This window comes from Orycteropus afer, unplaced genomic scaffold (genome assembly GCF_000298275.1).
Source record: "Orycteropus afer afer isolate SDZICR_OR568_19922 unplaced genomic scaffold, OryAfe1.0 scaffold00020, whole genome shotgun sequence".
Taxonomy (NCBI): domain Eukaryota; kingdom Metazoa; phylum Chordata; class Mammalia; order Tubulidentata; family Orycteropodidae; genus Orycteropus; species Orycteropus afer.
This window is the reverse complement of record NW_006921607.1, coordinates 967,337-986,800: the sequence shown is the minus strand read 5'-3', so window position 1 is coordinate 986,800 and position 19,464 is coordinate 967,337. Positions and strand designations below refer to the sequence as shown.

The window sequence follows — 19,464 nt, the reverse complement described above, 5'->3', positions numbered from 1 at the left end:
CTTCCTTCCGAGGAGTGGCTGGTGGGTTTGAACCGCCAGCCGTCTGGTTAGCAGGCAAGTGTCTTAGCCACTATGCTACCAGAGCTCCCAGGAGTCCCTTCTGGGCAGTAGCCAAATCACCTGCTCTCACCTGTCACAGTGACCATGGTGCCTTGGACATCTGACCAGCGGTTGCCTTCACTGATCTCAAAGCGGAAGTTGTAGGAACCTGAGTCTTCGGTCTGCAGGTCGATCAGCTGCAAGTTGCACACCTTGTGCTCTGGTCTCCCCATCAGCTGAGCACGGCCACGGAAGCGCGCCTCCACCAGGCTGGGGTGCTCTGAGTGGCTCACCACCTGCCGCTTGCCCGCATAGTCATAGTACCAGATGGCTGTGATGCCGTTTGGCACCTCCACGTCAGCAGGGAAGTTGAAGATGCAGGGGATGAACAAGCAGGACCCCTTCACACCCTGCACCTTCTGGGGACTGGAGACATCCCATGAGGCCTGGCCTGGTGAGGGATGGGAAGAGGCACAGATAGGAGGGCTCTGAAGGACTGGAGTCACTGCAGAGCCCCCAATCTGCCCCAGAGATGGGTGCCCTGGATGGACCCAGAAACCCTGCCCCAGCAACACACCCCCAGTGCAGCCCCTCTGGGGGCCTGAGAGACAGTCCATGGACCAGGAGCTTCTCAGAAGCTTGCAAGGCAGCTCCAAGAGAGACCCAGGGCTCCAACCCAGCTCCCAACCACTATTACCCTGTGTCCTTCCTAGCCTCCAACACCCAAATCTGTGACTCAGATATAGTCCAGCATGCCTGGCCCAGCCAGACTTGCTAAGGCAAAGCCCCCTGAGATGGGCAGTGACACTTACCTGGAGGGAAACTTAAGGCCAGGAGAAGGAGCTGGAACAGGAAGCCCATAGCAGGTCGTTGTGCTGGGTCTGGTGCCTGAGAGGGTGATGCACAGTTGGTGGGCATAAAAGGGCTCCTAGAGACACTGCAGGCACATCAGCTCCGGAGCCCGCTGAGGATCTAACCCTGTGTCCCCAAGTGCTGTGTGGGTCACCGCAGAGAGAGCACAGAGTCACAGGGACCTCTGGGACAGCCACCTGCAGGGAGCCAGGAGCCCATGTTCCCAGCTTCAGGGTGTGCTCAGGAATGCCTCACTTGGTAGAATGCCCCACTTGGTGGAATGCCCCAGAAAGCCCCCTGTGTTCACTTGGCCCCGCCCCCACACTTGGTGACCTAACTTCTGCTTTCAGGGAAATTGTCTTAGAGCAGATTAACAGCTGTCCTCCCCTGCTACCACCACCACCACCAAGCAGCAGAAACTGGAGCCCAGAGAGGCACAGTGACCTACTCCAAGGCACCCAGCAAGAATGATGGTTTCTTACTTGAGATTTGCCTCCCTGCTACCGGCTTTCCAAGCTGCAGGCCATAATGGGGCTGACAGAACAAAGTGCTGTCTTTAGGAGTCACTCCCTTACTCCAGAAACTTCTGTGGCTCCCATTGCCCATGAGACATGGGCCTCAATACATTCCTGGGAAGTCTTCATTTCCTGCCACCATCTGCCTCACATAGACACTCTCCCTCCAGGCTAGCCCTTTCTCCTGCGGGTTCCCACCACAAGTGATCTTTGCTGTCTCTGCCTGCTGAACATCATTCAAGGTGCAGCTTGAGGCAGCCTCCAAACCAAACTTCCCCTTTGACACCCCTGCTGCTGCCCCAGAGCCATTTCTGAGCATGCCTTGTCTCTGGCGGCTTGTGAGCACCCATTTCTTGGGGACTAGAACTGAGTACATGCACCCCATAGTAATGCAGTGCCCTCAGGCCCTCCAAGGTCCACCATGGTCGAGAGCAGGGTCCAGGCCTTGGAGGTTCTGAGTCTGGATGGGGAGGTAGCAGGGCCAAGTCTAGGTATGAGAGGCAGCAAGAGGGCCCTGCACAGCACGTATCCCACAGATATGACTTAAACACCTACTGTATACCTTGCACAAGAAGGCAGGTCTTCTGTCATGGAGAATACCCGGGTGGGGCAGGGCAGAGACCCTAAGGGATGCCATGGGCATAAGACAGAAGGGAAGGGATACCAAAAACACATTTTGCCAGCTTTGCAGTCCTCCCTGGTCCTAAATGCTGACTTGGCAGGGTGAGGCACAGCCCAAGAGGATGGAAGTGGGGACAGGAAACTCATGACATCTCCGGTCCCAGCTTCCAGCCCATCGGCCTCATGTGTTGAGCCCAGTTGGTTCTGAGGGCTATTAGGGGGCACACCTGGGGCAGGCTTGGCAGAGCCCCAGGGCCTGGGGAGGGCCTGAATTGCTGGTTAGGATGGTCAAGCAGCACTTAGCCAAATGCAGACAGGGGAAGGGATGTCCTAGCAGGGAGCATGGCAAAGACAAAGGTGCAAAGGGGTGGCACGGACAGAAGAGCACTGCTCCTCAGGCGACCAGCCACCTTGCCAATCTGGTCACTTCCTGAGGCCCAGTGGATCATCCCTAGTTCTTTGGGTGGACCTAGACCTGCTGTTCTCCCAGAAGGACATGACTCACATCAGTCCTTGGCCACTGAGAGGCTCATGGTCCTCCAGGCTGGATCCCATGGCCTGAGGGCTGTGCTTTTCCTCACCCTGAGTAAAGGCAACCTATTGGGCATATTTAGGGTCAAGTCTGGCTCCTGGGGACTCAGAGCCATGCAGGGTGTCCAGGTTAGCTTCTTAGTAGCTGAGAACATCAACAAGATATGTCTATATTGTCCCCAGATCTCCTGCTGGGGTCAGTTCCCTGGAGTCCAGCTAATTGGTTCAGCCTGTCCACCCCAAAGACCAACCTTGGCCCAGAAAACCATCCCGAGAACAGAAAGGGCAGCAGTGTCCCCCCAAAAGGGAGACACTTGTCCAAGTTTGAAAGCCTGGTGTTGAGGGATAGATACCACCGTAGGCAATGACCATTTGGATAGCATTGTTCCCCAAACTGGAAATTCCTGGTTTATCCTTGCATCTCCAAGCCTTGAGCACTTTGAAAACAGAGTTAAAAATGCCCACTTCTGGACCTGTTATGGGCTGTGCCAGGGTTGGGTTAGTGTGGCCTGGAACATAGTAGGCACCCATGCTTGCTGCTTATGTGAGATCAAGGGAGAGGATAAAGATTACATGAGACTAAGCGTCCTAGGACATCAGGGGAGAGTGGATGAGACCTCAGGCCAAGGTCTGGCAAAGGCCAACATCTGGCCTGGGGAATACAGGGCAAAGGTAGTTCACTGCGGGCAGCTATCCCTGGGTTCAGGATTCGGTTTCTGTTTCCGCAATCCAGGGCTCCTCCCCACTTCCCTTTCAGGCCAGGCAATGAGGGAAATGGGTGACATGGCCAGCTGGAGTGCTCCACACCACAGTTGGGAAATCATGGGAATTTGGGGGTGCAGATGGACAATTCCAGGAGTGTATGATCTAAATAGTGCAAAGCTCCAACATAGGCCAAATATTTAACTCTGGAAACCATATAATCCGTTGCATTTCTTATTCAGGCTTTAAATTCTATGAGCTGAGTGCCTACTCCCCGAGGTCTCTCCTGGGCATTGTCAAGGTTCCTGCATGCAGATGAGTGAAGTAAAGATGAATGAATGGAGTGGAGCTGGGGTTACAGTGAGGGGAAGACTGCAACTGGGCAGAGGCTGGGCTGAGCTGAGGGGAGGGTGAGGGTTAGGTTGGGATTTGGAGTAGGATGAGGGTTGGTACTGGGGTTGAAACTGAGACGAGAATGATAGGTTTGGGGTGAGGGTGAAGGGTGGAGTTGGATACAGGTGATGATTAGGATATCACTGGTTAGGGTTGGAATGAGGATGAGAGGGTTAGGTGCGGGTTGGGATTGGGGTTAAGACAATGATTGATTGGAATCGGATAAAAATGATGATAAGTAAATGTTGAGGTTGGGATGCAAGTGAGGTGAGGATGAGGATTAAGGTTGGGGATTGGACTGGGGCTGGTGTAGGGGTTAGGATGATCATTAGGATTAGGATTAGAATGTGAATTGGGGAGAATTTGGGGTTGTGGAAGGGTTATGATTAATATCTTGGACTTGGGTTGGTTTGGGGTCCAGCACTCACACCCAGACACACCCCAGCAAGTCTCAGCCCAGCCCTGCCCCCAGCTCCCCCACTTTCCCTCCAGGCCCAGGGATTGGGAGTACCTGCCAGCCACCTGGACAGTGGCTGTAAGGCTGATGAACTGATCAGAGAGGAGAACAGGAAGGAAGGCTGGGAGCTCTTGATGCTGCCGGTGCCCTTGAGCTCTGCTACCCCAAGGTAGAGGACTCAGCCTCGGAATCTGCTTCCTCTTCTTCCAAGGCCTCAGCCCCACTGCCCAGTCCAGAGGCCGGTCAGGGAAGCAGCTGTAGGCTTTGCGCAATGCCAAGGCAACAAAGGCCTCCTGAAAGGGGAGGCCCCCAGTAAGGCCTAGGAACCCAGGACTCAGGGTCTGAGCTCACAGAAGTGAAAGCTGGCCTCACTCTGGGGCCTCCTTTCAGACAAAGTGGGAAATGGTCATGGGCGAGGGCTCGCTAGCCATGCTCACTGTCTCCCTTTCCTGGCCACTTCTACCTTCTAGGGATTCTCAGAGAAGAGGAGAATCTGTTCCTCCCTGACAACCAGGGAGGAGGTCAGCCCAGCAGGGGTGGAGGAGGATTACGGGGTACCCAGCTCAGGGTGTTTATTCTCCAAACCCTTTGCGAACCTCCCTGAAAACCCACACTCCCTTGAATCCTCTAAGAAGATCCCCTCAAGAAATAGGCCCTAGGTGTGGGGGACTTAGGAGCCCCAAATAGCCAGGACACTCTTCAGTCTGGAGAAGTATCTCTGACCACTTTCCCCTACTCCACTCTCCTAAACCCCCACAGATTTCAGCAGTAGCCCCTCCTACCCCCGGCCTTAAAGCAGAGAAGGAAAGATTCTACCAGAGCTGGGTTATCATTATAATTCTGGAGGGTCTACTATGTGCCTGGAACTTAATGTACGGGGCAGATGTTAATTGTGCCAAGCAATGCTGGGTACAAATGACAACGCATTTCTTTATTTCACAAGTCATTTGTTTATCATTCTACTCAGTCCCCACTTTCCCATTTTGGTTGGGTAGCCCAGCCTCAGCAGAGCAGACTCCTGCACCCTATGGGCAAACCCACTGGTGTAGATCCAAAAGGAGGTGAAACCTTGAATAAGGGAGAATTCAGGATCCCAGGCTGTGGTGGTTCAAGGCAGATGTCTGCTGACCTCCTCTGAAATCCTCAGATCCCAGAGATTAGGCCTCTGTCACTGGGTCTCTCTTTGTAGCCCTGTACCTACTGCTAAGCTTAAGTCATTTCCTCTTCTGACCAAGCAAGAGGGTTCACCCCATTTCTTCCTCTCCCAACAGCAACCATAAGGCTTGCTGGTCCAGAGACCCCAGCCCTCGGCCTGTGATAGTAGGCATCCGTTCCTGATCCATGCATGGCCTCATGATAGATGAGGAGTATTTCCCCACTCCTTGATTTTGGGCTTAGTCATGTGACTTACTTGGGTCAATGAGATATCAGTAGACAAGCTAGGTATTGAAATGTACTTGAATGGTTGACTTTGCCCTCTTGCACTTCTCTCATTGTGGTGCAAAGGGCATACTCCAGCTAACCCGATGGTCCGAAGAGGAGGAGAGACACGTGGAACAGACTTTGTCTAGTTTGTTAGTGCTGTCGTAACAGAAATACCACCGTGGGTGGCTTGAAAAAACAGAAATTTATTTTCTCACTGTGCTAGAGGCTAAAAGTCCAAATCAGGGTCTCAGCTGAGTCAGTCCTTCTCTGTCCTCATTTATGTTGTTGGTGTTATGTGCCCTCGAGTCAAACCCGACTCATAGCGAGCCCTCCTTGGGTTTCCGAGGCAGTAGCCCTCCTTGGGTTTCCGAGGCAGTATCACTATGGAAGTAGGATTGCCCAACCTTCCTTCCGGGGAGTGGCTGGTGGGTTTGAACCACCAGCCATCTGGTTAGCAGGCAAGTGTCTTAGCCACTGTGCTACCAGAGCTCCCATTTATAGTGTCAGCAGTCTTTGGTATTGCTTGGAATTTCTTGGTGTTCCTTGGCATCTGCCTTCCCTGCTATGTCTGTCTCTGTGTCTATTCTAGTCTTTTTATAACTCTGAAGGGATTAAGTTTCAGACCCACCCTACCATGGTATGCCTCATTAACATAACAAAAGAAAAGCCCAATTTCCAATCACAGTCATATTTGTAAGTACAGAGGTTAGGATTTCAACACATGTTTGGGGAGGAGGAGGGGACACAATCCAATCCATAACAGTCTTGAACCAAACCCATGGTCTGGAGTAAAAACCAGCTGAGCTCAGTCTGTATCAGCCAGACTGGAGTTAACCTGCAGACGTGTGAGCTTAGTGTTGGATGCCACTAAGAATGTTGTGGTTCCTTGTTATGCAGCATTATTGCTACAGTACAAACTGACACAAGGCCCAAGTCCCAGAACAACATACACCAACAGCTTACCTTTCCTCAGGGTAAGAAAGACAAAGACTTGTCTGCTTGTCTAGTCAGAGAACATTACCCGTCATAGTTTCTTGAAGAATCTACAGCAGCCAAGTGCATGGGAGGGAAGGACACAGGGAAAAGGTAACTATGGGGAGGAAATGGGAAGAGAGCTGTTACACTGTGGAGAATTGCAGTCAATGACATAAGATAAAATGTGTATGAATTGCTGTATGGAAAATGAATTTGCTCTGTAAAATTTCACCCAAATCATAATAAAAATCAATAATAATTTTTTAAACAGTCTATAGCAACCAAAGGAGTTCTGGTAGCATAGTGGCTAAGGCACTTGACTGCTAACCAGAAGGCTGGCGGTTCAAACCCACCAGCCACTCCTCGGAAGGAAGGTTGGGCAATCCTACTTCCGTAGTGATACTGTCTCGGAAACCCAAGGAGGGATCGCTATGAGTCAGGGATGACTCGACGGCTCATAACAACAACAACAACATAGCAACCAAAATAAGTAAGTATAAATCATGAAGTAAATTTCTCAATAGGTCATGTATACATTTAACCTTCACAAACATGCTGTGAAGTGGGTACTATTATTCTCATTGTATAGATATGAAACCCAAGGCATGAAGAGGTTAGGAGATTTGCCCAATGCAAAATTTTTTGACTGCAAAAAAAATGAATAAGTTTGGCAACAAGTGACAGAAAACTCAAAATAACATGGTTTAAATCAAATAAAAGTGAATCTTCCTCTCCCTCAAGTAAATGTTAGCATCCAAAGCTGATATGGCAACATCAAGAGCCTACATCACTTCTTATTTTTTCACTGTGTGTCTGTAGTGGGCACCTTCTACTCATGGTCCAAGATAGCTGCTTGAGTACCAGCCATCATATCTGCATTTCAGAAAGCAGAATGGAAAAAAAGACAAAACTAGTCACGTTCCCTGTCATTAAGGATAATTCCTTAAATTGTACACTTCACTTCTGTGTATATTCCACTGACCAGAAGTTAGTCACATGACCTTATGTCTTAATTTCTATGATAATGTGCCCAGGTAAATATTTGGAGCTCATTACTAAGGAGTGGGGGGCACATGAAGCCCTGCCCTCATATGGACAACAACTCAGTGAATTCAGTTGCTCTGTCCTTGGAGGTACCCAAGCTACAGCCCCAGACCCTGCCCACCTTCTTGCCAGGAACTCTGCAGAGCCTCCTATCACCCCCAGAGGGCGCCAGAGCTCTCTGCTTCTCCCGTGTTAACCAAAACAAAACGAAATCCACTGCCATTGAGTTGATTTCAACTCAACCACTCTATAGACAGACTAGAATTGCCCACACAGGGTTTCCAAGGCTCTGGATCTTTGCAGAAGCAAACTGTTTTCACATCCTTCTCCTGTGAAGCAGTTGGTGGGTTTGAACCACTGACCTTTTTGTTTGCAGCTAAGGGCTCTTTCCAGCCTTGGCAGTCAGACTCTCTTGCTGCATCTGAGGTGTGGACAGTTCAGTCTTTAGTGGCCCAAGGGAGACCTCCAGGACCTTGCTTCATCCACCAGGATGCAGATTCCAGCTAGGGGGCAGTAACCAAAAAAAAAACAAAAAAACAAAAAAACAAACTCACTGCCGTCAAGTTGGATCCAATTCATAGTGACCCCTCCTTGGGTTTCCAAGGCAGTATCACTACTTAAGTAGATTGAATTCCCGAGGCGGTATCACTATGGAAGTAGATTGCCCAATCTTCTTTCCGAGGAGTGGCTGGTGGGTATGAACCACCAGCCTTCTGGTTAGCAGTCAAATGCCTTAGGCACTATGCCACCAGAGCTCCCTTGGGGGCAGATAGGAGTTATATATCTCAGTGGTTAAGAGCCCTACATGGAGCTGGGTTCAAATTCACACTTTTTTTCACCATCTGTGTAACCAACCACTCTGAACCTGAACTCCTCCAGACAGCTTGCGTGCAGAGCTTCCCATAGGGCCTGGAATGTCAGAAGAGCTCCGTGAAAGCTTGGCTCTGCTGTTGCTCCTGTTGGTGAGAGTGGCTGAAAGCAGGGCCACCTCCCCCCACCTTGGACTTCCACTCCCATAGCCACACCCTAGACCTTCACTGATTCAGTCAGCTTGCAAAGCCTGCTGTTCGTCCCTTTGGGTCTCTTCCCCATTGATGCACCTTGTCACTCAATGTCTGAGGCCTTGGCTTTTGGGGAAGGCAGGGGCTACCCTTCTGAACCACAAGGTCTAGGTGGGATGACCCACTGAGGGACTGGCTCTGAGGACACAGACTCTCAGTGAAGGCCAATAGGCCTATGGAGGCCTCATAAGAAAATTGAAATTCCCAAGTTACAGTACCCCTTTTCCTTCTGGTGCAAGGTCTGGTGTCTAGTGGGCACTATGTGTACAGATTTTTATTTACTTATAGAAGACAGAAAGAGGGTGGGTGGCTATGAGAGACAAATGGGAACAGAGGAAACCATAGCTGGGAACATGCCTCAGAGAAAGCTGCCTCAGAGACCAGAGCAAATGTGGAGAGCAGGATTGGGTTCATGGAGAGACAGCACACCCTGCCAGGTACCTCCAGCCCCCCCACCCCCGTTTCATACTCCATACTCCAGAGCAGAGCAATCACCCTACATACCTACCAATATCCCTCAGCCCTGCCCTTCATTCATAAAGATGACTTGATCACCAGATATAATCAAAGAATTGAGGGAGGCAAACAAAAGGAAAAGGACTAAGAAAAGAACAATAATCAATTCAATGATGATAATAACAAAGGCTGCTATAGAGCTGATACCAACTCAGGGTGACCCCATGTGCTACAAAGTAGAATTGCTCCATAGCGTTTTCTTGGCTGTAACTTAACAGAAGCAGATTGCCAGACATTTCTTCTGCAGTACTGTTGGATGTGTTCAAACTGCCCACCTCCTGGTTAGAAACTGAGCACAAACCATTTGTGTCACCTAGGGACTTAAAAGAAAAGAAGAATAAATAGTTATTGAGAGCTTAATATGAGCCAGGCAGTGTTTAAACATTTTACACTTATTAGCCCATCTAATGATTGTATGAGGAGCCCTGGTGGTACAGTGTTTAAGCGCTCAGCTGCTAAGTGAAAGGTCACCGGTTAGAACCCACTAGCTGCTCCACAAAAGGAAAATGTGGCAGTCTGCTTCCTTAAAGATCACAGTCCTGGAAATCCTATATGGCAATTCTACTCTGTCCTCTAGCGTTACTGAGTCAGAATTGACTCTGTGGCAATGGGTTCTGAGCTAAGTGCTAGTGTTATCTCCACTTTACAGGAAATTGAGTCACAGGAAAGTCAAGTAACTTACTCAAGGTTCACACAGCTGGGAAGGGGCAGAGGTGGAATCTGAACCCAGACAGCCTCTTTCCTGAGCTGTATTCTGAACTACTCAGCTATACTGGCTCTTTAACACACTAAACAAAAGAGGAACAAACTGATCACAGAAGAAACAGATAAGCCAAAGGACAGAAACTTATCAAAAGAAAGGGTCTGATGCTATTACATTCGCAAAACTTAAAAAGGCAGCTATGAAAATAAAGCAAGAACTCGTTCTTGGAAATTTAAAACAGGATTACTGTAAGAAAAAGCAGTTCAATAGCAAAGAATGTGAATATTTGTGATTTTGGTGTCCAAGGCTCATTCACCCTTCTTCTTATAAGAGAGTACCCTGATTTCCTTCCTGTATTCTCAAGCCATGTGGATTGGGTGGGGTTGACCTCTGTGTGGTTCCCTAATGCTGATATAATAGAAATACCACAAGTAGATGGCTTTAACAGAAATTTATTCTCTCACAGTTGAGAAGGTTAGGAGCCCCAGATCAGGGCACCAGCTCCAGGGGAAGGCTTTCTCTTTCTGTCGGCTCTTGTCTCCTTTCAACATCTGTAGACGTGGTGTCGCTTCGAGATCTCCATGTGTCTTGGCTCTAGGAGGTTCTCAGCACAGGGACCCCGGTTCCAACTTGCTTCTCACCCCTTTCATCTCTTGTAAGATTAAAGGTGATACAGGCCATGGCCCAGGGAAACTCCCCTTACATCAGATCAGGGCTGTGACCTGAGTAAGGGTGTTGCATCCCACCCTAATGCCCTTAAACTGATTGGCTGATCACATCATGGGACATGATTACATGGCTATATAATTTCCAAACACTGAGAATCATGGCCCAGCCACGTTGACATATATTTTGGGGGGACACAATTCAATTCATGACAAACCCCTTCCTTTTACCACACAAGAGGAGTCCACCACGAAAAGACAGGGGATGAAGTCAATACTTAGGGTGGGGGAGAGAAATATAGTGGCCCTGGATCCTTGGTAACATCATCGGAGTCTGTCTTGGCTACCGAGTGCCGCTGTAACACAAGTACCACAGTAGGTGGCTTTAAAAGAAGAAAATTATTTTCTCACAGTTCTGGAGGCTAGAAGTCCAAATCAGGGTCTCAGCCATGTTGCCTAGCGTTCTGTGGTTCCTTGGTATTCCTTGACATGTAGACGATCCTCACACAGTGTCTATCTGTGTGTGTGTGTGTGTGTGTGTATGAGAGACAGAGAACAAGATCAAATATCTGTTTGTAGCCTGGAGGCAGAACACACCCTAGAGACACTCTCTTTTCAACTGATTGATTGCATTGTGTTAGGTTACATTATGGAATGTAACCTGCTCTACCCAAGGGCAACTGATTAAATCACATCCTCCATGATTGGAAGTTCTGGTGGCGTAGTGCCTAAGGCATTTGACTGCTAACCAGAAGGCTGGAGGTTCAAACCCACCAGCCACTCCTCCAAAGGAAGGTTGGGCAATCTACTTCTATGGTAATACTGCTTCAGAAACGCAAGGATGGGTCACTATGAGTCGGGTCCAACTCAATGGCAGTGAGTTTTTAGTTACTCCATGATAGTAAGCAGACTAATGTTGGCCAAACAAGTGGTAATCACAACTGAATGAAATTGACACATAAAATTAACTATCATGGAATCCCTGGAACAAGCCTAACCTGAAGCTAAAGGGGTGTGTTTCTCTCTCTGTCAATATCCACTGACCAAATCCCATGGAAGGACTCCCATTAGCCTTGCCTAAGTCACGTATCCGACTTGACGGCACATAACAACAACAACAACAACAACAACAAAGTCACGTATCCAGCCCTTGGAAGAGTCACCATCAAGGTGAACAGGGTAGCATGCATCAGCTGCCAGACCTCAGGCACACCCCACATCTTATTGCAGTGACTAGCAAAACCCCAAATACAGAGTGAACTGGAGGTGCAGTGGTTCCCCAAAAGAAAGGGGTGGGGGAGGGAGTACTGGATAAACAGCAGCTACCACATCCTCCTGCACCTACAAAGGACCCAAGCACAGCAAGTACATTCGGATGACGTAGTGGAGACATCTGTTTCTTCTCTCAGAAACAAAAGAGAATGGCAATTAGAAAACCAGAGAAAACAAAATCTATTTCAGGGACCAAATGTGAAGTAGACACACGTGAGGCATGATTTTGAGTGATTAGTGGAGTGTAAGAAAAGAGAATCCATTTGACCTTGACATTTGAAACAGCAAATGTTCTTCTTCAAGCAGCACAGGTCAGGAAATGGCATTCCATTCCCTTCTCAATGGGGCTATCTCATTACTTGGTTCTGCAGTAAATAATGTCTGTAGAATCATAAAATTGGTTGCTTTTCAATTCAGTGAATCAACCTAATGCTGAAGCATGGAAGGTTTCATTATGATTACAGGAACAGAATGTAAATGTTAGAAACATGGACAATGAAAATGTAATGAGAAAACCAAGAGAAATTAGAAGGAGGTAGAGAAGGAAGGTAGTAAATGGGGTAGAGGGGCTAATTTCTTTTTAGAAGGGGGGTGGTGTCAAGAAATTTTGTCTGAAGTGGATGAAGAGGAACTAAACTTTAAACATATTGTTTGGAACTGTCAATAGCACCAATAGACTACAGTGATAATATCACGGCAAAAAAAAAAAAAAAAAAACAGAAAGCAGGGGTGGGGGAAGATGAGAGATTGTATGATTCAAAGTCCTTGTTTTATGATAAGGTGTCAGTAGATGTTTTCTTGAGTTAATGAATTGAAAACTAGAGGTTACACACATCCAGAACTATGAGATTAAAACTCCAGAATATCTAAAAATGGACAAAGTGCTGAGGAGTGGCACTGCTGTTGTTAGTTGGCATCAAATCAATTCTAACTCATGGTGACCCCAGGTATGCAGAGTAGAAGTGCTCCACAGGACTTCCAAGGCTGTGACCTCTGAGAAGAAGGTGGCCAAGCCTGTCTGCCAAGGCACCTCTGGGTGTGTTCGAATACCAACTTTTCAGTTAGTGGTTGTGTGCCCAACCATCCGTGCCACGCCAGGGACTCCTCAGGAGTGGAACTAAAACCCACTGCCAACAAGTCAATTCCAACTCATAAAGACCCTTTAGGATCAAGTAGAATTCCCCCATAAGGTTTCCAAAGCTGTAAATCTTTTCTTTTTAATGCATTTTATTGAAATATAATTTATGTACAGTGGAATACACAAAACTAAAGTGACATGGGTCAAAGCATTTTTTTTGCAGTGTTCCCTCCCTTCCCCTCCCACCCCTGACAACCAACAAAGAAAGTTTCCCTCCATATATAACCTTTCCTTGACCCTCCACAACAACAAACTAATACTATATTTGTCCTTCTGTGATTGACTTATTTCACTCAGCATAATGTCCTCCAAGTTCATCCATATTATGTGATGTTTTGCAGACTGTACATTATTCTTTAGTGCTGCATAGTATTCCATTATGTGTATGTACCACAGTTTGGTCACCCACTCTTCCACTATAAATCTTAGAGATAAGTCCCTTGCCGGATATGTAATTATCAGCAAATACGAATTTGTTGATGTCATTTTTGTTAGTGCTTTTTTGTGGTGTTGATTTCTTTGTTCCATATAATTTTCCATGCTGAGCTCATTTTGTTTATGAACTTTGTTATCATTTCCTTCATTGCTATTGTTTTAGTATTTACTGAATATTTATGCTGGTCCTCTTCTTTGATATGAAATTTTATCATTTTTATATGAGGTTACCCTGTGATTTATAGTTTTCTTCCCAAGTTTAGAACAGTCCATTCTGTCTGGTAGTTGTTTTTACTTCCCTGCCATCTACAAGTTCTGTAATGACACAGTTTTTTCCCTCTTTTTGGTTTATAGTTGTCCTCATTTGTCAATTGATGTCTCTGGCTCCCTGTTCACAATCTTGTAGGCTTCTTTACTTTGGATACTCCCATAGCTGGGTTGGTTTCTGGGTTATATCATCATGTGTGTTAATGGTCAATTGTTGTTGGTTGCTTCTCTGTCCAAATGGCTCCCTTTAGCATCTCTTGTAAGGTTGGTCTGGTTTTAACAATTTCCCTTAATTTCGGCTTATCTGGAAATGTCCTAATTTCACCATCATATTTGAGGGACAATTTTGTTGGGTACATAACCAAAGCTGTAAATCTTTACTGAAGCAGAATGCCTCATCTTTCTTCCATTTCAATCCTCTGAATCAATCTAATGCTAAAGCATGTTGTTGTTGTTGTTGTTATTTGCCATCAAGTCAGCCCCGACTCATAGCGACCCCTCCTTGGGTTTCCGAGGCAGTATCACTACGGAAGTAGGAATGCCCAACCTTCCTTCCGAGGAGTGGCTGGTGGGTTTGAACCGCCAGCCTTCTGGTTAGCAGTCAAGTGCCTTAGGCACTATGCTACCAGAGCTCCTAATGCTAAAGCATAGAAAGTTTAATTATGATTACAGGAACAGTGTTCAGCCTAACGCTTTAACTACTGTGCCACCAGAGCTCCTTAGAAACAGAACTAGGGATAGGAAATTCTGCTTTTCATTTAGTCCCATTCTGTACTGGTTGCATTTATTTTATTTTATTTTTTACTTATGCAGTTAGTAGCCAGTTATGATGTCTGACTTACAGGCAGCTCCTTCTTGCCCTTTAATGTTATATGAATTGCCCTCCCTTTGAAAAGATTGAACCAACCCCTATTCACAACAAATTCTTCATCACAATCACCTTCACTTGCTGCACATGCAGCTTTTAAATCATTGAAAAACTTGGAGCCTTTTCTTACACTAAAGTAAGGGTGAATAAGAACCATATATACCTGTTCTGATTGACCTACAAATCTGACTTACAGACAGGCTTAAGAACAGATCTCGTTAGTAACCCGGAGACTGCCTGTGTGTACTATAGCGTGTCAGCAGCTCCCTGCCCAGCCACAAGACTCCACCCGCTGTATCTATATGAAAGGCTGACATTCAAGATCCATTCCTGCCTCTAGTTTGTCTTCCTGTACTGCAGAAGCCAGAAAAAAAAGGGGAAAAAATTGTTTCACAGACTCCCTCCCAGCTGGGAATCTGCTGCACTGGCAAGATATTTAGAAAATGTAAGCAGAGTGGGGAGTCCCTGGGTTGTGCAAACAGTTAAGGCACTCAACCGCTAACCTAAAGATTGGAGGTTTGAGTCCACACAGAGGCACTTAGGAGAGAGGTCTTGCAATCTACTTCCAAAATAATCAGCCACTGAAAACCCTGTGGAACAGAGTTCCACTCTGAGAATGTGGAGTCACCATGAGTTGGAATCAACTTGGTTCTAGTAGAGTAGAGGCTTTCTTTACAGTTATTTTCAATGGACAAACATGGGTGTAAGATAGTGGGCTTTTCTGCAAAAGCATCTCCATGTCTACCGCCAGCACTGTGAATGTCCACAGGTAGTCATGGAGATGGTGGCTTCTGATCCCTGAATTAAATATAAAGTAATGAGTTCTTGGAGTCAATGGTAGTGCCCCACCTCCCCCGTTGTAGCAGGATCTGCAGCTCTTCTGGTGGGCCAATTTGGTGGTCATGTTTTGGGAGTTTTCCTGAAAGTGCAATCTGAACCCTACTTCTCCATCCTTTCTAATGGTTTTGTAAGCACTCCATTACCCATACTAAATCCCTTTCTGCTTGGAGCAGCTAGAATGAACCCTGACTCATGCATACCCCACAATGTTGTCCCACTTTTTTTGTTTTTGTTTTTGTTTCAACTGGATTTCTGTTCTTTGCATCAAAAATTAGTGTTAGGTGTAGGGTTACAAGCAACAGATCCTCAGCACAAACATGAGGCATTTGGAATTAGTTATCAGGATGAGGAAAGACAAATATCCGAGGGTGGGAAACAGGCAGTCCACATGACCAGTAATGAAATAACACATAGAGTTTGCTTCTGATGATACTGGAAATTGACAGATTCCAATCCCAGGATGCCTTGCTGGAGGTTGCTGATTGATTGGTTCTGGACCTGTATCATTCTGGGTCCGATCAGGAGATAGAAACGACACAGTGATTTAAACAGAGGATATTTAATATAAAAAAGTATTAAGCTTTGATCAAAGAGGAATGGTAAGATGTAAAGAGAACTTTGTAGGATGTCCTAAAGCTGAGAGATACTATCTAACTAAGGGCAAAGTTAGAAGGGAGGACTGTTTCCAGGCTAGAGTTCAGCCCTCATTGGAGAAAGTGTGGTTTTATTCCACTGGGTGACAGAGAAGTTCATGTATAGCCTAGGCCATAACTGGTCCACTATCACCAGGAAAACAGGAACAACCCTCCAGAGCACAGGTAAGCCACAGGTGGTGGGCAGGTGTACAGGCACACACAGGGGTCAGAGTACCAGCGCCTGCAGGAGGCCTGTAATGTGTGGTGTTCATGTTGAAAGAGCTGTAAGAAGAGAATCACCAGGCTAGGCTAATGCTGTCAGGTTGCCAAGGGAGCACACATTGTGAGTGTGTCTAGGGTGGAGTGGATACAATACAAGAGTCTATTCTAGTATCCTTATTTGTACAATAAGGCCATGGCTTCCTTAAAGCCACTTCTCATCCAGTCATTATTAATTGCACACTTTACAAAACTGGTCAAATAATATTTTCTATGAAAAATGAACTGGGACTAAGACTATTTGATGTCTTTTGGTAGCTGAAATGAAGAGCAAATAAATTAAGGAGATGTGGAATCACCATGTGCATGGAGAAGAAAAAATAAATAAAGGAAGTCTATGAAGAAAATGAAAAGACAAGCCACATACTGGGAGAAAAATATTTGCAAAACGCATATCTGATAAAGGACTTGTATCCAAAATGTACAAAGAACTCTTAAAACTCAGCAACAGGAAGTCAAGAAGCCCATTAAAAAATGAGCAACAATTCTGAACAGATACCTCATTAAAGAAGGTATACATGATGATGTGAATTCCCAGGTGTATAGTAGAGCTGACAAGGGGCAAGGTTGTAATCACTGCTTAGTCACAGCCAGCTACCCAGAGGGACTGAGTAGTTGAACCAGTGGGCTCAGGACCATAGTCACAGTGGATATCAAGCTCAATTGGCATAACATACTACACAAAACATTGTTCCACCTCCTACTTTGGCGAGCAGCGACTGGGATCTTAAAAGCTTGCAAGCTGCCATCTAGATGCAATGAGGGGTCTCTCTCCTCATCCAGAGCAAAGAAGAAGGAAGAAAACCAAAAATTCATGGAAATAATTAGTCCTAGCAACTGGTACACCATCTGATCTGCAGCCTATACAACTATGAGACCAGAAGAACTAGATGGTGCCTGGCTATCACTGTCAACCACTTGGAAGGGGATCTGTGTAGGAGATCCTGGATAGAGAGGGAGAACAATGTGGAACAAATGTCAAAAACATTTGGAGAAAAAAAAGAGGGGGGGGACCAGGTTTGCTAGTCCAATCAAGCCTGGTAGAACCACTGAGACTGTGGCCCCTAACTGCCCTTCAGGTCTGGAATTGAACCCACACCTGTGGCTTCCAGACAAACAAGAGACAGACATATGAGGTGAACATTTACCTGAGGTAGATACACTCCTTGGAGAGAACAATCATGAGAGAAAGAAGGGCTGTTTATGCACAGGGAGACAGCTCACGGGGCAGGAGTGCATGGAAAGATGGACACAGGGAAGAGGTAACTATTGGGAGGAAGTGAGAGGGAAGCTATTGCATTGTGGTAAATTGTGGTCAATGTCATGAGACAAAGTGTATGTGAACTTCTGTATGGAAAGTGAATTTGCTCTGTAAATTTTCACCCAAATCACAATAAAAAAAAATAATAAATTTTAAAAAAAGAAGGTATACATGAACAACTATATGATAACAAACTAAATAACCTAGATGAAATGGACAAATCCTTAGAAGCGCACAACTTATACAAACGGACTCGAGAAAATAGAAAGTCTCAACAGACACTTAACAAGTGAAGAGATAGAATCAGTGATCACAAACTTCCCAATAAAAACCAGTTCCTGGACAAGATGGCTTCACCGGGGAATTCCAACAAACATGTAAAGAAGAACTGACACCAATACTGTTTAACCTCTTCCAAAATATAGAGAAGGAAGGAATCCTCCCTAATTCATTCTATGAAACAAACATAACCTTGATACCAAAACCAGACAAAGACACCACAAGAAAAGAAATTACAGGCCAATACCTCTTAAGAATATAGGTGCAAAAATGCTCAATAAAATACTAGTGAACAGAATACAACAGTATATTAAAAGAGTCATACACCATGACCAAGTGAAATTTATTCCAGGACTGCAAGGATGGCTCAGTATTAAAAATCAATCAATGTAATATACCACATCAATAAAGCAAAGAAAAAGAACTACATGATCATCTCTATGGACACAGAAGAAGAAGGTGATGAAACTCAACAGCCTTTCTTGATTAAAACTCTCAAGATTGGAATAAAAGGGAATTGATACAGGGCATAAATGAAAAGCCAAAAGCCAACATTATACTTAATGAGAATGACTGAAAGCTTTCCCCTTAAAATAAATGTGATTGTTAGATTGTGGGTCAACATTGCTGGACCATGATTTTCAGTGGTTCAGCAGTTATGATGTAGTCACCTCCATGATGAGATCTGATATAATGTTATCACCTCCATGATGGGATCTGCTATGAGAAGCCAATCAGTTGAGAGGAAGTTTCCTCAGGGATGTGGCCTGCTTCCAGTATATATGGATGTTCTTGCAAAGCTTTAGGGCTTTTTGTTCTATCTGGATCCTGCATCTGGCTCATTATCATCTGACCTCTGTTTTTTTGAACTTGAACAAGTGGCCTGCTGTATTGCCTGCCAATCTTGAAATGTTAGCCTTTGCAGCCTGCCATCTTAACTGCTGATCTGGGATTTGTTAGCCCCTCCAATTTCATAAGTCAGGAGAAGCCTCCAGCCTGATGTTTGACCTACAGACTTGGGATTTACTAGCCTCTACAACGGCATAAGCCTTTTTTTTTTTTCCCCCCTCTCTCTCTCCATACATATAAATGTATATATTTCTCTAGAAAACCTGGCATAATACATTTGGTACTAACAATGGTTCTAGAGAAAAAAAATCATAAGAATGAATTTTCTAAGTTGATTTTCAAGTCTGATTAGTCTTAAAGATGAGAATGACTCTGCCTCCATTACTATAGAGGGCACTGCTAATCCATGGCATGTGATGGAAATATTAATACACAAAATGTTGCCACCGATAGATCAAGTACTGGTGAAAAGTGAAGCTTTAGGTAATTGTATGTTTGATACTTTTCTGCAATTTTGTCAGAATGAGAAGTACAGGGAAGCTGGTTGGTTGGTTCAACTTACATGAGACAAAGTGGTGAAAGAAAAGAGATGAACTCAGGGCTTCAGAGTCACAGTTCAAGTGTCACATAAAACACCTCAAAGTTGCCACTTGGGCACTTAAAGAAAGCATTATTTCTTGTAGCAACCAAGCTGATATTGCCAAAAAACCAAACCCAGAGTCTTATTGTAAGAGTGGCTGAATTACACCAGTTGAATTCCCAACCTCAAATGGTGTCTGAAGTTAAAATGAGGGCATTGATAGGGAATGAATGGGATCCTGAAACAGGATGTGAACATATGA

The 19,464-nt window shown here is 45.7% G+C and overlaps 1 protein-coding gene across 1 annotated transcript in view; it reads right to left on the bottom strand.

Annotated features, from left to right (window-relative positions):
• SIGLEC1 (sialic acid binding Ig like lectin 1) overlaps positions 1 to 900 on the bottom strand; it is a 22,235-nt gene extending 21,335 nt beyond the window's left edge. The window contains exons 1-2 of the mRNA XM_042783585.1: positions 852 to 900; positions 131 to 490 (exon numbers count right to left, since the gene is read on the bottom strand). Of these exons, the coding sequence (XP_042639519.1) occupies positions 131 to 490; positions 852 to 900 (409 nt within the window). The remainder of the gene's footprint in view (positions 1 to 130; positions 491 to 851) is intronic.
• Between the last annotated feature and the right edge of the window lie 18,564 nt (positions 901 to 19,464).